Below are 14,624 nucleotides of genomic sequence, written 5' to 3'. Positions count from 1 at the left end.
TTATGAAATTATAGAGAAACAGGTAAAAACAGAAATTATTTAATTTATATTTTCTTTTCAATGATACCAACAAAATAAGGATAGAGTGACATAGACATATTTACCTGTTTTTTTAGAACTAGGAAATACTCTGAATGATAAATATGATCATTTGTAGGATCTTCTACCCAAATCCACCAGGGTTCTCCTACTGTCCCATGGACCTAGAAGGAAAATAATATCCTAATACTATATATTTTAATTCAAGTAAGGGATTCTATTGTTAACATTCCCAGAACCCATTCCTTTTTCTCTTTTTAACAGATTTATTGATATGGAACTTACATAACAAAGCTTACTCACTTAAAGTATACAGTTCAATAGTTTTAATACCTTTACAAAGTTTTGCGGCCATCTTTATAATCTAATTTTAGGACATTTTCATCATCCCCTAAAGAACCTTGTACCCTAACTATCTTTCCATCATATCAACCTCCAACTCTTGACAACCACAGTCTATTTTCTTTCTCTATAGATTTGTCTGTTTTCGACATTTCATATAAATGGAATCATATGCGGCTGGTTTCTTTCACTTGCCTAATATTTTCATTCATGTCATAGCATGCATCAGTCCTACCTTCCTTCTTACTAACAGGTAATATTCCATTGGATAGATATATTGTGTTTTGTGTATTCATTCCTCTCTGTTTTTATTCCTAAAAAAGCCTAGACTTGTTCAGTATGTTCATCTCTTTTTCTCTCATGTAACAGTGAAGGTTACCCCACCTCCAAGAATAATTTTGGTTAACATACACTAATCAGCCTATAGTATCCCCCTCACAAGAGCTTGTGGCAAGGGACAGGCACATGGCCAGTACTTGCCCAATCAGGGTAAAGAAAAGGTGCATGCTCTGGGCTGCTGAAGCAGGGAGTATTTTTCCCCTCTCTCAATTAACTGTGAACAAGGAAGCATGAACACATTTGAGAAGTAGCCAAAAACATCAGCAGAGAAAAGAGATGGAAAGATCCTGGGTCTGGAACAGTATTATTAAACAGAAGACTCAGCCATCTTTAGGCCTGCTCTACCCACGGACCTATCATTTTGTAAGAGGATGTATCTTCTTTGGGCTTTCCTGGTGCCTCAAGTGGTAAAGAATCTGCCTGCAATGCAGGAGCTGCAGGTGACGTGGGTTCAGTCCCTGGGTCAGGAGGATCCTCTGGAGGAGGGCATGATGACCCACTCCAGTATTCATGCCTAGAGAATCCCGTGGACAGAGGAGCTTGTGGGCTACACACAGTCCATGGGGTCACAAAGAGCTGGACATGACTGAGGCGACTTAGCACACACACATATCTTCTTTTCCTTAAGTCAGTTTGAGACTACTTATACCTGCTATTCTTACAGCCAACAGTATTCTAACTGATAAAAGCAGCTATGAAAATAATTAAGTACTCCATTCTGCTAATGCACTGTGGGAGATTTATTACATATCTTAAGAGAAGAAAATAGGGTAAAAAACTTAAAACTTCTATTATTTCAATATATAAAAATGAATTTATGGCTAATGGTAATTTTATATTTTACATAAATTTTATATTTATAAAATATTAAGTATAATTTTCTATCATCTTGCCCTCACAGAAATTCTGTGAGAAAGATAATTATTATTATAATACATGTTTAGAGATGAAGAAACTGAAAGAATGAATGGTTAGGACACTTTAAGGCCAATGGTTGATTTCAGTTAGGACTATGGTTAGGTATAATAAAATGCATTCACTTTAAAGAGGTACTAATGTCATGCAGATGATGACATTATGACAAATACTGTAAATATGCAGATGATATTTACTTACACTTAACTAGAAGCTTATAAAGCAGGCACTGCTATACTATATTTACTGATTTTCATTCCCCACTGGCCTCTTGAAAGAAAGGACTGACACTTCCTTGTCTGCACCTACAATCTCTTTTCTACCGTACTCTTTGCATAGTAACTGGTGCAAAGATAGACCTTAAGAATTACTGAGGGCTTCCCTGGTGGCTCAGTGGTAAAAGTATCTGCCTGCAATGCAGGAGACCCGGGTTCAATCCCTGGGTCAGGAAGATCCCCTGGAGAAGGAAATAGCAATCCACTCCAGTATTCTTGCCTGGAGAATTCCACAGACAGAGGAGCCTGGCAGGCTCCATGGGGTTGCAGAGTCAGACATGATTGAGTAGCTAACACACAAAGAATTACTGACTGAATAAGAGGATCCAGAGTAGAATTTCAATGTGTATATGTGTATATATATACACACATACACACAGAGTAACAGCTAAGTTTTAGAAGAAAGAACCGAAGTAGGGGTAAAAACAGAAATAGGAAAGGGATGGAAGCCAAAGGAGGACATTTTCAAGAAGGACAATGTAGAGCACTTAATGTTCATGAAAATAAAGATGATAACTAAGGAAAGGCCATTTATTATGGTAATCAATGACAGTTTGAGAAACATCAGGATTTTAAAAGGGCTCTTTTAACATGAAGAATCTTGAATTTTAAGTACATTAAAATGACAGAGTACACATGATGTGAAGAGCTGACTCATTGGAAAAGACCCTGATGCTGGGAAAGATTGAGGGCAGGAGGAGAGGGGGACAACAGAGGATGAGATGGCAGGATGGCGTCATCGACTCAATGGACATGGGTTTGGATGGAGTACGGGAGTTGGTGATGGACAGAGAGGCCTGGTGTGCTGCGGTTCATGGGGTCGCAAAGAGTCGGACTCGACTGAGCGACTGAACTGAACTGAACTGATAGAGCTAGAAAAAAATGAAGATCACTCAGACAAAATGAAAGAGGACAGAATTAAGCAAAGTCACTATGGAGTTGAAACCATTATACAATTGTTTCATGTGAAATTTTAGGTTTCCTATAATTCTCTGATGGGGTCTCATTGGTTGACATATTATCCATCTATTATACTACATGCCTATCTTGACGATGAGAGTAAATACTACTACAATGTTTTAAATGATTCTTCAATGTATATTCTTTGTAAAGGATTCTCTATATGCCTTGAGGACAGATGTAGGGAGGTGTAGTTGAACCTGGAGTACAGACTTATTTCCTTAACGTAGATTTAGGTGCTTCCATGTCTACCTGATCATTCCAAGAGAAATCAGGAGAGACGCTAAGCGTCACTCGGAGGACAGTCCGCGTGATGGGCTGAATGGATGCTTCCATCGTTACAGAAGGAATCTGATGAACGCATTGCTTGACCTTGAGCCCAATATTCACATGATGCAGAATGTGACCTACAATGAAAACATCACTTAGAAGAAACGTGTCCAGACAGGAAAAAAGCAATAAAATCCGACTTGTAAATGGGATTTCAGAGAAGGTGCTTTTATTGCTTGTTTTATGATTTGCTATGTAGAATGGTTGACATTCTTGACCTGGCATGTTTGAATATTTTTTAATAGTTAACTTGAATTAGCAATTCATAGCTCTGAAAACCAGTATCAGGGTTTTTTCTTTTTTCAGCTATTAATAGGGTTCTTAAAATTACTGAAACTTGATCGTTTCTAAACTACTATAAACAGTTCTACTTTTCTCCTAGTCAGTTTAAGACCATTATAGAAATATTTAGTATTTTGTGAAAACAGTCATTAATTTATTCAAGGCCTATTTCAGAACTCTATAACCATGATGGAAAATGCTTTAGTAATCAAACACAACTAACTTACATGCCTATTTCCAGGAAACAGAGATAAAATATAAACTACGGCCAATCTAGCACAAAATTAACCACTTATATATACATATTTTCATAAATGTTGAGATACTGAAATATAGATATGCATGAAAGCACCAGGGTGGTAGTGGGGGTCACAAACAGACGTGACTAACTAGAAACATTTTCCTACTCTAATTCAAATGACTAAGTGGAAATAGGTTATATTTTTTATAGGAGAAGTATTTCTTATGTGTCCTGGTGGTTCATAATATAATTTTTTTAAAGCACATTTATAAGTAAACCAAAAAGTTTTATGTACACTAACGTTTGAAACTAAAGTGATTCCTTTAATTTTAATAAAATATTTACATTAGAAAATACGAGTAATCCCAACTTTCTAGTTCGTATTCCCAATTTCTATTTTTATTGATACTTCCCTTTTTTCATTCCATCTTAGTAGTATTCTTATTACACAGGGGAAATAACTATCCCAGCCTCTCCTTGTATCTATGGACCTTTTGCCAAACCTCTCTTCTCCTCAGCCTGCCTTCCTTCATGCGTAAAGCTTATTTTATTTAGAATCTGAAACATTACCTAATCCATGTTTGTTCAACAGAATGTTAAGGCACATGGCAAGATATGCAGGGATAATTTTTCAGTATTACTTGAAAAGCATAGAAGACCAAATACTATTTACACACTAATACCAACAGTATTTAAAGATCTATACATACATAATGATGAGGCTCATTTAGAATCTGAAGAATTGTACAGTTTATTGTTGACATACTTTTTTTGTTGAAATACTGTCTATACACATAACAAAAGGCAATGAAATGAATTAAATATTAAGAAATAATTTGAGAATAAATGTCATTAACTAATTCTCATTATTTGTAGCTAAGATTGCATCTGTAAAATAATCAAGGGTATGACAACCTAAACTCCATTTTAACTAGCAATTTCGTTGAGTAACTACATAAAATTTAAAGATTTAACTTCACAAAATTTAAATTTTGCTTGAGTTTAGATCAATTAAAAAACAATAAAATGGTAAAAGTTTATCTTTAGTAAAATGAAAATTCATAATGCTTTTCTAAAACATTAAACAAAATATTTTAATTGCATGTAACAGTTTAAAACATTTTTGCTTCCTTCTTACCTATCTCATCTTTCCTCATGTCTTTCAGCTTATCCACAGTAAGATTTTTTTCTTCTAATCTTGTTAGAATGTGTGGTGGTAAGACTGAAAATTGTCTCAAAGGGCTAGTCCAACCCCAAAGCCTCTTGTCAATGACTTTACTAAGATTCAGGAGCCTGTAGGTCATGGCAGGCCAGCGTTTCCTCAAAGCAATTTCAAAAAGAGCACGGACAATTCTAGCTGCATTCTGAAGAATGAAAAGGGGGATTGGTGGTCAGGTCCAATGTCATTTTTAATTTATCAATGAAATTATTATTCAGACTCAGTTTAAAAAGTATGTCAAATTGCATCCTTTAATTGTGGGCAACATCTATCCTCATATACCTCTAATTATCTTTATTATTTTTACACAAGAATAATCGACCCTTTTATGTGGATGTTACTCTGGTTAACTCTCCAAGAATAGCTTTATTTCCAAGTTCTTAGGAAGTTCCACATTACATCTCCCTAAACAGGAATGAAGGAGATGAGACAAAAGGCATGCAAAATATTTAGGAGGTTGTTGAAACCATTTAGAATCTAAGAGACAGCAGTGGATATCCTTGGGTATATAGTGTAATAATCAAACTTATAAAGCTATTTGGAGAAATGCAGAAGACTTGGGATCCAGTCAGAGAGAAAAATTAGTGAGAAAAGAACAACAAAAAAATACTGATGAGTGCAACTACCCATATTAATGGCTTCCTTACAAACCAGACAATGTGTTCATTGCTTTCATTTGTTATTTAATTTTTATGACAAATGCATTTGACTGGTCTTGATATTATGATTGTATAGATGAAGATACTAAAGTTTAGTGATTTTAATGATTTGGAAAGTTGGTGTCAGAGTATCTTCTGAAAACTAGACCTAAACATCGCCAAAGTTAACACCAAGATTCTAAATTCAGTGACCTGAGGAAAACTTCATTCACAGACAAATAGAGACACAATGACTGAGGCCCTTTGTCACATAGTTAGTTTTCATTTGTTTTGCTTCTTTCTATAATTAACTTTTCAGATCATTTTATGGAAGATTATTTTAAAAATCATGAACTTAGAGACATCTACAATATCTAATAACATTTGCATTTGAAAATGAGGAATGTTAAATCTGGTCAAAATCATAAAAATAGATTAAAAATAGTGAGATTTTAAATAGCAAAATGGCAAACATGATATGGCTTGAAATTGTGAGGTGAAAAATAATCATAAGAGATAAGGGCTTTGGTTTTACATTTTATATAAAAAGTATTATTCATCTTTTGATAAATTCGACTATTTGTTTCAGTATTGGAAATTTAAAAACAAATGGTATTTAGAAGTATGTGAAGCTATCTCTAATATCTTTTAAAAAAGACAGGATGGCTCTCATTAGGCTCATAAAATGATAAATAAATTGAACATTTTTATTATTATAGCTATCAAGTAGTTATTCCTACAGCATGCCCAGATGCTCTTCTAAAAACTGTCAGGCTAATTTTTTCAACTGTGTTTGAAAAATGTGTTTTAATATTTCAGAGCCTATGGTTGTTCCCTAAAAGCTAAAAGAAATGGAAAGAGAAATTCTGTGTGACATAATGCAAATAGGACATTTTAATCTGGAATGATACAAATTGGGTGGGAACAATGATCAAAATCTCTAACATGCAGAAGATACAGGCTCCTTTATAATACCATAGGATAAAAAAACTAAGGATTTATTTTAAGGGCTGAGAGAAAGTTCCAGGAATACAGAAGGAAGTACCATTTTACAGATCTGACAGTGCTTGTGGAACTAGTAAAAAAACTAGTAAACTTCAAACAAACAAACAAGAAACCCCCAAACTCAACAAAATTTATCTAACGCAATCAAGAATGATAAACCAATAGCAGTTATTTAAGAAAAACCAGGGATGCCTTGAGATACATCCTCAACCTTCTGAGACTGACTTTCTGGGTACCAATCATGAGGAAACCATGAGTTTTATATTGTAAAGCAATTCATAAGTCAGTCTCTGATAATATCTTCATAATCTTGAATTAAGCAGAAATGTGGTTGGATTATCCATCTAGAATGCAGTAAAACTTCGCCTTTTCATTAAATTATTAACTATTTCAATATAAAACCATTAGATTATATAAAATGACAATATATTATCTTTCAGAAAAACAGGTAAAACAAAGACTTTAAAAACAATGGTTCCTTCTAGAGCTTTAGGCTTCCGAGAATACATATATTTTTCCATGGCAGAAACATATGAGTTGCAAAATGAAAAAAAATGTTTTTACCACATCCACATTTACTTTATATTTGAAGTCATCGTCTAGTTTCTCGGTTACTTTGATTAAATTACTGCATTTCATTCAAATTGTTTGCTAATGTGTCTTGGTTTACATTTATAAATATTCATGTTTACAGTTATTTCAAAGTACTCTGGTGTATACATGGTTGTTAACAGCAATTCATTTAACACAAACACTTTTTCTATATTAAGTCTTTGAACAAAATTACAAAAAGAAACCACATGATGCAATAGTTTCTATATTTAAAGGATGATTAACGTTTTATTCTCCTTAACCTACAAGAGGCATTACTCAATAAAAATAATGAAAAAAGTATTTTTGATAAATAATAAATATTTCTCCCTAGAAGTAAAACCTCTCATCTGAAAGGTATATACTGCCACACACACACACACACAAATCTACTTTATATATTGCATGAGGTCTTGAATACAAAAACATAAATATTATAACATTTTATACTGTGATAATTCTAAAAACTAAATATTTAATGAGCTGTAATTTAAGGATTAATTTTCTTTCAGCCCTCAATTTATAAGAATCAGCTTAGGAGGGAAGACCATTTTTTCTTAATAAAAGATATATCATATTGGATATATGATATGAGGTACATTTATTAAACTCTGTCCAATGGTTAAAAACAATTGTTTATATTTCTAACTTCTGAGGACGGCTACAAAGTTTCCATAATTTTTTTTTCCTTGAAATATTTTTTACTATTGCCCTAAGTAAAAGAAATGAACTTGACCATTTAAAACAGGAAAAAAATCAGATACTGATATTTTTACATGCTAAAAAGTAAACAAAAGCAACATTAAAAAAAAAAAAGCCAAAATAACCACCAAATCTAACCTCTGTTCCTGATCTAACAGCATAAGATGGAATAAAAGACATACAAATTAAACAGAACCAGTTCTAAGATAAAATGCTGATTTGATAGCATGTCAATCATGAAGCAATACACTATAGCATGAATTAATTCCTTGAATCTCTAAAAGTAACCAAAGTAAGAGAAAACAGAAAGGGAGCAATATTCTTACCTGTGCAACGTATGCAGAATCTGATATGAGGGAGAAACTGTCCACCTCCCCTCGGCTGATGTAAGTTTGAAGCAGGATGTTTATTTTCCCGTAACTGTTCTCTACGCCTCCAGGAGCTGAGAGTTCACAGAAATTGCTCAATAAGGTATCTAACTCCTCTATTTCCTCTTCTCTGACCTGGAAGAATCATGATCTTATAGAATTATCTGGGCTGACTTATTTAAAATTTTTATACTGAAATTAAACCATACTGCATGTGTTCTAAAAGTTTCCATGTCATTACTCAACATTTTTTTGTATACTAAGATAAAAGCAATTTTTTCATAGGCAACCAATAAAATACAATGAAAAACTACCTTGAGGCTGATACAACTACATTTTATTATTCATCACCAATATTGAAATTGCCATTGACATATAAAAATTTGATATGCCACAAAAATTAAATCTTCTGACCTCACCATCCTTCTATTGATGAGATTTCATTTTTTATTTGACCAGAGTAAAACCTCTGCCCAAATGGATTATGGAAAACTTGAATTATCTTCAAATGCATTCATTACAGTCATATATTTTTATATGGTATAACACATTCATAGCTTAAAACTGTGAAGTACTATGATCAAAGCATTAAAGTTTTCACTGTTAATAAGATTAAATTACAATATGAGTACAGAAATATTCATATCTAAGTCTGATTCATGCATGTCCTTTATATTTTCTTCAGTGAACCTTACATTGCAAATAAACCAAAATCTACACACTAAATTCTATGATAGTTTCATTACTGTAAAAGCTACTTAAATTGTATTTGATTTGCAGTAGAGAGCAAAGAATGGTGTCAGGTATGGAATACTATCAAAATCTATAATAGTGGACATTGTTGGTAAATGGAACAACATGGCTGGTACTCAAAATGTGAAGTGTCATATAGTTTATATTGTATCAGGAATAACAATTTATTGCAAATGTTTATAAATGAATAGACACATATATGATATGCATTTAATTCAAACTTCAAGCAATCTTACCTTGATTTGATCAAATTCTTCAGCTTTGGAGACTATAGCAAAAATATCACTTTCTGTTTTGTGAGCATCAAAGAGTTCATTGAAGGTCTACCAAAGTAAGTGTTACATTTTATTAAAATAGAAGGCCTAGTGAAATATTTTAAATTCAAAACCTGACTATAAATCACACATTCTAAAAGAACATCTGAGCCCTAGAATGTGCAGAGTTACAATGTTTGTAGCACACTGTTCCAAATCATAATTTTAAACAATTATTAAAGTCACCAAAGACTAAAAAGACTATTTATCTAGAGAAGATCTTTAGAAGCAAAAAAAAAAAAAAAATCAATAAAATCAGTTAATGAGGCCTACATTAGATATCTAAAACAATGTTCAGCATAACATTCTGGTTTTGGCTCATTTTCAGCATTGGCATATGGAAACCTATACCATTCTCTGACTTTAAGCTGATCATATATCACATAAAATTGATGTAGGGATAACTAATACTATGTAACCTGAAGATTCTGGCAAAGATATCATAATATTGCTAGTAAGGGCATACAGAAATTCAGAAAATTGCAAAGAAAAAGATCAGAATAAAAACACAGTTGAAAAAAGGCTAGAGATCCTGACAGAGAGCAGCAAACAGGCTTAAGATGTGGTTTGCCAGCAACACACTACCAGGTGGACAAATGAGAAAGGAAACTTAGTGGACAAACAAGTGGACATGAGTAGGCGATGCAAGCTTAGAGGGCTGGGGGAAATGCTGTGGGCTGAGGAACTACGAGATCACAGTTGTGAGATGACACATGTTAAAAGACTCTGAAGAAACCTAAAGTGCTATATGGGGCTTCCCTGGTGGCTCAGACAATAAAGAATGTGCCCGGAATGCAGGAGACTCGGGTTCAATTTCTGCGTTGGGAAGATCCCCTGGAGAAGGGGATGGCAAACAACTCCAGTATTCTTGCCTGGAAAACCCCATGGACAGAAGAGCCTGGAAGGCTACAGTCCATGGGATCGCATAAAGTCAGACATGAATGAGCACTCACACTTTCAAAGTGCTATATGGGGCTTCCCAGGTGGTGCAAAGGTAATGAATCCACCTCCCAATGCAGGAGCTGCTCCTTCAGTCCCTAGGTTGGGAAGATCCCCTGGAGAAGGGGATGCAATCCACTCCAGTATTCTAACATGGAAAATCCAGTGGACAGAGGAGCCTGGTGGGCTACAGTCCACCGGGTCACAAAGAGTCAGACACGACTGAATGATTCAGCGCGCGCACACACACAAAGTGCTATAGAAACCCGAGATATAAACGTGGCAAGGGAGGAAAAGCTATTAAGCACACGAAGACGTTTTCTGAAACATCTTCTATGCATAAGCAGATGTTACATAAATACAAAACATTTAACACGTACAAAACTTTCATACAGGCTTTGGTGTTCATATTTTTGAAGAAATTTCACCTTAGTGATTGCTATTACTTTTTCATTTAAGAAACAATTTTAAGAACAAAAATAAAAGTGAACATAGAAAATTCAAACCTTCTCTCTATAAAAAGAGCAATGAGCAAAATTTCACCTTAATCTACCTCCCTCTATTCAAATTTAAATCCTCTCTTCACAGGTAATCACTGTTAAGTTTTACGTGTAGTAATACATGAAGGTCCATGTGTATTTGTGTTAGACGCTCAGTCGTGTCTAACTCTGTGACCCCATGGAATATATAGAGCCCACCAGGCCCCTCTGTGCATGGGATTCTCTAGGCAAGAATACTGAAGGGGATTGCCATTTCCCTCTCCAATGAAGGTCACATATATAGGTATATAAATACATATGAAGACAAGTATGTACTATTTAAAATGTAGATATTTGGTGGTACCCTACCTTACATAAGATTACATTAAAAGGCAACAGGCAAGGATACAACTGTATAGTACAAATTACCTTTGAATAATCTCTTAAACTGTCCAAATAGCACAGCTGATTGCCCTAATATTTTTATTAGCTTTTATAATTCTTCTTGGTCAGTGTTTCTCAGTAATTTGTAATTAATTTTTCAACTTCTTATTCATAGACATCAATAAGCCAACAGCCCCCTCTTTAAATCATTCAGGCATTCATTCCCCAGGGCTAATATGCTCAGTGGTTTTAGGCTTGGGATGTACTTATAGAACAGGATGGCAAGAAGGTCTGAATATTTAAAGTCCTATTTTTTTTTTCTTATCCTTACTGAGTTCATGCTGTTGAATTCCTAAGTTAAATGAATTTTGTTCCATTAGTAGCTTTTGTTTTTCCACAATACTATATTCTGAAGTCCAGAAAGTATATACGTTTAAAAAGAGACATATTATTCTATTTGTTCCACTCAGTATAATACCTCAATAGTGTTGTATTTAATATAGTAGTGGCTAGCAGTTCTACCCAAATCAGTTGAGGAGAAATATCCAGTTCGCTCCTCAAAACGAATCATCCGAGCTTTGTCTAGTTTCCGTCCAACTTCAATGACCAACTGTTCTCGGTGCTTTGCTAATGTTGGGTCAATCTATAGGAAAAAAAAACAAAACAAAACACTTGACTAATTGTTTAGACAGTCATCATTTGCAAATGTATACCTGTTTATGGAAATTAACGTTTCTATTGATGCTTTAGCATACATTTTTATTACAATTTTAAAAGAATACATTTTTTTTAATGTTTAGTTTTTAATGCAGATTTTTATTTTATTTTATTTATTTATTTTTTCCATTTATTTTTATTAGTTGGAGGCTAATTACTTTACAACATTGCAGTGGTTTTTGTCATACATTGAAATGAATTAGCCATGGATTTACATGTATTCCCCATCCCAGTCCCCCCTCCCACCTCCCTCTCCACCCCATCCCTCTGGGTCTTCCCAGTGCACCACGACCGAGCACTTGTCTCATGCATCCAACCTGGGCTGGTGATCTGTTTCACCCTAGATAATATACATGTTTCAATGCTGTTCTCTTGAAACATCCCACCCTCGCCTTCTCCCACAGAGTCCACAAGTCTGTTCTATACATCTGAGTCTCTTTTTCTGTTTTGCATATAGGGTTATCGTTACCATCTTTCTAAATTCCATATATATGTGTTAGTATACTGTAATGGTCTTTATCTTTCTGGCTTACTTCACTCTGTATAACGGGCTCCAGTTTCATCCATCTCATTAGAACTGATTCAAATGAATTCTTTTTAATGGCTGAATAATATTCCATGGTGTATATGTACCAGAGCTTCCTCATCCATTTGTCTGCTGATGGGCATCTAGGTTGCTTCCATATCCTGGCTATTATAAACAGTGCTGCGATGAACACTGGGGTGCATGTGTCTCTTTCAGATCTGGTTTCCTCGGTGTGTATGCCCACAAGTGGAATTGCTGGGTCATATGGCAGTTCTATTTCCAGCTTTTTAAGAAATCTCCACACTGTTTTCCATAGTGGCTGTACTAATTTGCATTCCCACCAACAGTGTAAGAGGGTTCCCTTTTCTCCACACCCTCTCCAGCATTTATTGCTTGTAGACTTTTGGATAGCAGCCATCCTGACTGGCGTGTAATAGTACCTCATTGTGGTTTTGATTTGCATTTCTCTGATAATGAGTGATGTTGAGCATCTTTTCATGTGTTTTTTTGCCATCTGTATGTCTTCCTTGGAGAAATGTCTGTTGAGTTCTTTGGCCCATTTTTTGATTGGGTCATTTATTTTTCTGGAGTTGAGCTGGAGGAGTTGCTTGTATATTTTTGAGATTAATCCTTTGTCTGTTGCTTCGTTTGCTGTTATTTTCTCCCAATCTGAGGGCTGTCTTTTCACCTTGCTTATAGTTTCCATTTTTATTAGTTGGAGGCTAATTATTTTACAATATTGTAGTGGTTTTTGCCATACATTGACATGAAGGGCTGGAAAAAATATTTCACACAAATGGAGACCAAAAGAAAGCAGGAGTCGCAATACTCTTATCAGATAAAATAGACTTTAAAATACTCAGCCATTAAAAAGAATACATTTTTTAAAAGAACAATTAGAAAATATTTTATTTCATTAAAGCTTTTTAAAATTAATGAAAATTATCAATCTGTATATTACTTTCAGATAGTAAATATTAGAATCTAAAATTTCTGTATAGTCTTATAATCTTTAAGATTAATCATGATTAGAAATTAGATACATGAAAAAAATCATTGTTTTCTCCCTCCCACACTAAAATAAATAAGAATTTTAATATACCAAATCATAGTCTTGCTTTATCAGCTGTTTTAAGAAATGACAGTGAGAATGCTTTCCTCTGCTTAAGTAAGGGTATACAAAAATAAATGAAAAGTTATCCTTTCAAAAGCATGGTTTTAGTGTTCTAACAATTTTCATAACTGTTGATGGGAAAACCACTTTGCAGTATTTTTCTAAGGAGAAAGGACATTAACACTAGATATCAACAAATGTTCTTGTTACCAAGATATGTGTGTGTAAATATATGTATATATACACACATATATGCATACAGACCAAGTCCTGAAGACTGCAGTCTGGCCACAAGCAATCAAGTGGAGTATGACCTTCTAAAGGGGGTGAGGGGAAGTATAAAATACTTCAGAAAACTATTTACAAGTTAATACTCCTACTATTTGTTCTAAAAGATTTTTATAGCAACTTATTCATGCACCAAATATAGCTACAACAAATGAATAAATCAGAAAAAAATGAGGCAAAGGAAAATCAAGTGTAGGGAAGTAAGGTGGAATCAAGGGTCATATTAGCAAATACAGAAAGTCTTTTTTTTTAAGTCTTTATTGAATTTGTACATTGTTTGTGGGTTTTTTTATTTGTTTGTTTGTTTTTAATGTTTTGGTTTTTCAGCAGCGGGGCATGTGGAATCTTTGCTCCCAGATCTGGGATCAAACCTATACGTCCTGTGCTGGAAGGCAAAGTCTCAACCATTGGACCACTGGGGAAGTCCCCAAAAAGTCTTCAGTATTTTCTCTAAGTGACATACTATATGTTTCAGGTTTACCTTATAAAACCATTTTATTAATCACATATTAATAAACCACTAAAAAGAATTAAAGTATTACATTATTTGTGTTAGTTCACATGAATTTTATAGCTGTAAATCCTTATTGAGTAATAAAAACACATAGGTCAGAAAAAAGGTTAGATTATCTGAACTGTGAGGGCTATAAAACCATGTACCTCAGAAGGGGAAAAAAAGTCACTTTTTTATACTAGAAAATCATATAAAAATGACTTCTGATATTGACCTGGTACTTTAAGAAAAATCAATTGGTATGTTTATCTTGAGATTTGAGATGCTTTAGCCCATGAAAAAAAAACATTTTGTGTTTCTGTCTTCCTTCATTCCTTCAGAATACTTTCATAGTACCATTGACCTGTCCT

The 14,624-nt window shown here is 34.1% G+C and overlaps 1 protein-coding gene and 1 non-coding gene across 4 annotated transcripts in view; one reads left to right on the top strand and one right to left on the bottom strand.

Annotated features, from left to right (window-relative positions):
* The window catches only part of ASCC3 (activating signal cointegrator 1 complex subunit 3), a 320,082-nt gene that overhangs the window by 109,693 nt on the left and 195,765 nt on the right, over window positions 1–14,624 (bottom strand). For all 3 annotated transcript variants that reach the window (XM_070450058.1, XM_070450057.1, XM_070450059.1), the window contains 6 exons: window positions 11,594–11,758; window positions 9,236–9,322; window positions 8,205–8,381; window positions 4,862–5,087; window positions 3,123–3,277; window positions 105–203 (listed from right to left, as the gene is read on the bottom strand). In XM_070450058.1, coding sequence (XP_070306159.1) covers window positions 105–203; window positions 3,123–3,277; window positions 4,862–5,087; window positions 8,205–8,381; window positions 9,236–9,322; window positions 11,594–11,758 — 909 coding nt within the window. The remainder of the gene's footprint in view (window positions 1–104; window positions 204–3,122; window positions 3,278–4,861; window positions 5,088–8,204; window positions 8,382–9,235; window positions 9,323–11,593; window positions 11,759–14,624) is intronic.
* On the top strand, window positions 2,015–2,087 carry TRNAC-GCA (transfer RNA cysteine (anticodon GCA)). Its single transcript has one exon. It is a non-coding gene; the product is annotated as a tRNA-Cys (tRNA).

This window comes from Odocoileus virginianus, chromosome 19 (genome assembly GCF_023699985.2).
Source record: "Odocoileus virginianus isolate 20LAN1187 ecotype Illinois chromosome 19, Ovbor_1.2, whole genome shotgun sequence".
NCBI classification, from domain to species: Eukaryota; Metazoa; Chordata; class Mammalia; order Artiodactyla; family Cervidae; genus Odocoileus; species Odocoileus virginianus.
Note: the sequence above shows the minus strand (reverse complement) of the source record. Positions and strands in the feature narration are given on the sequence as shown.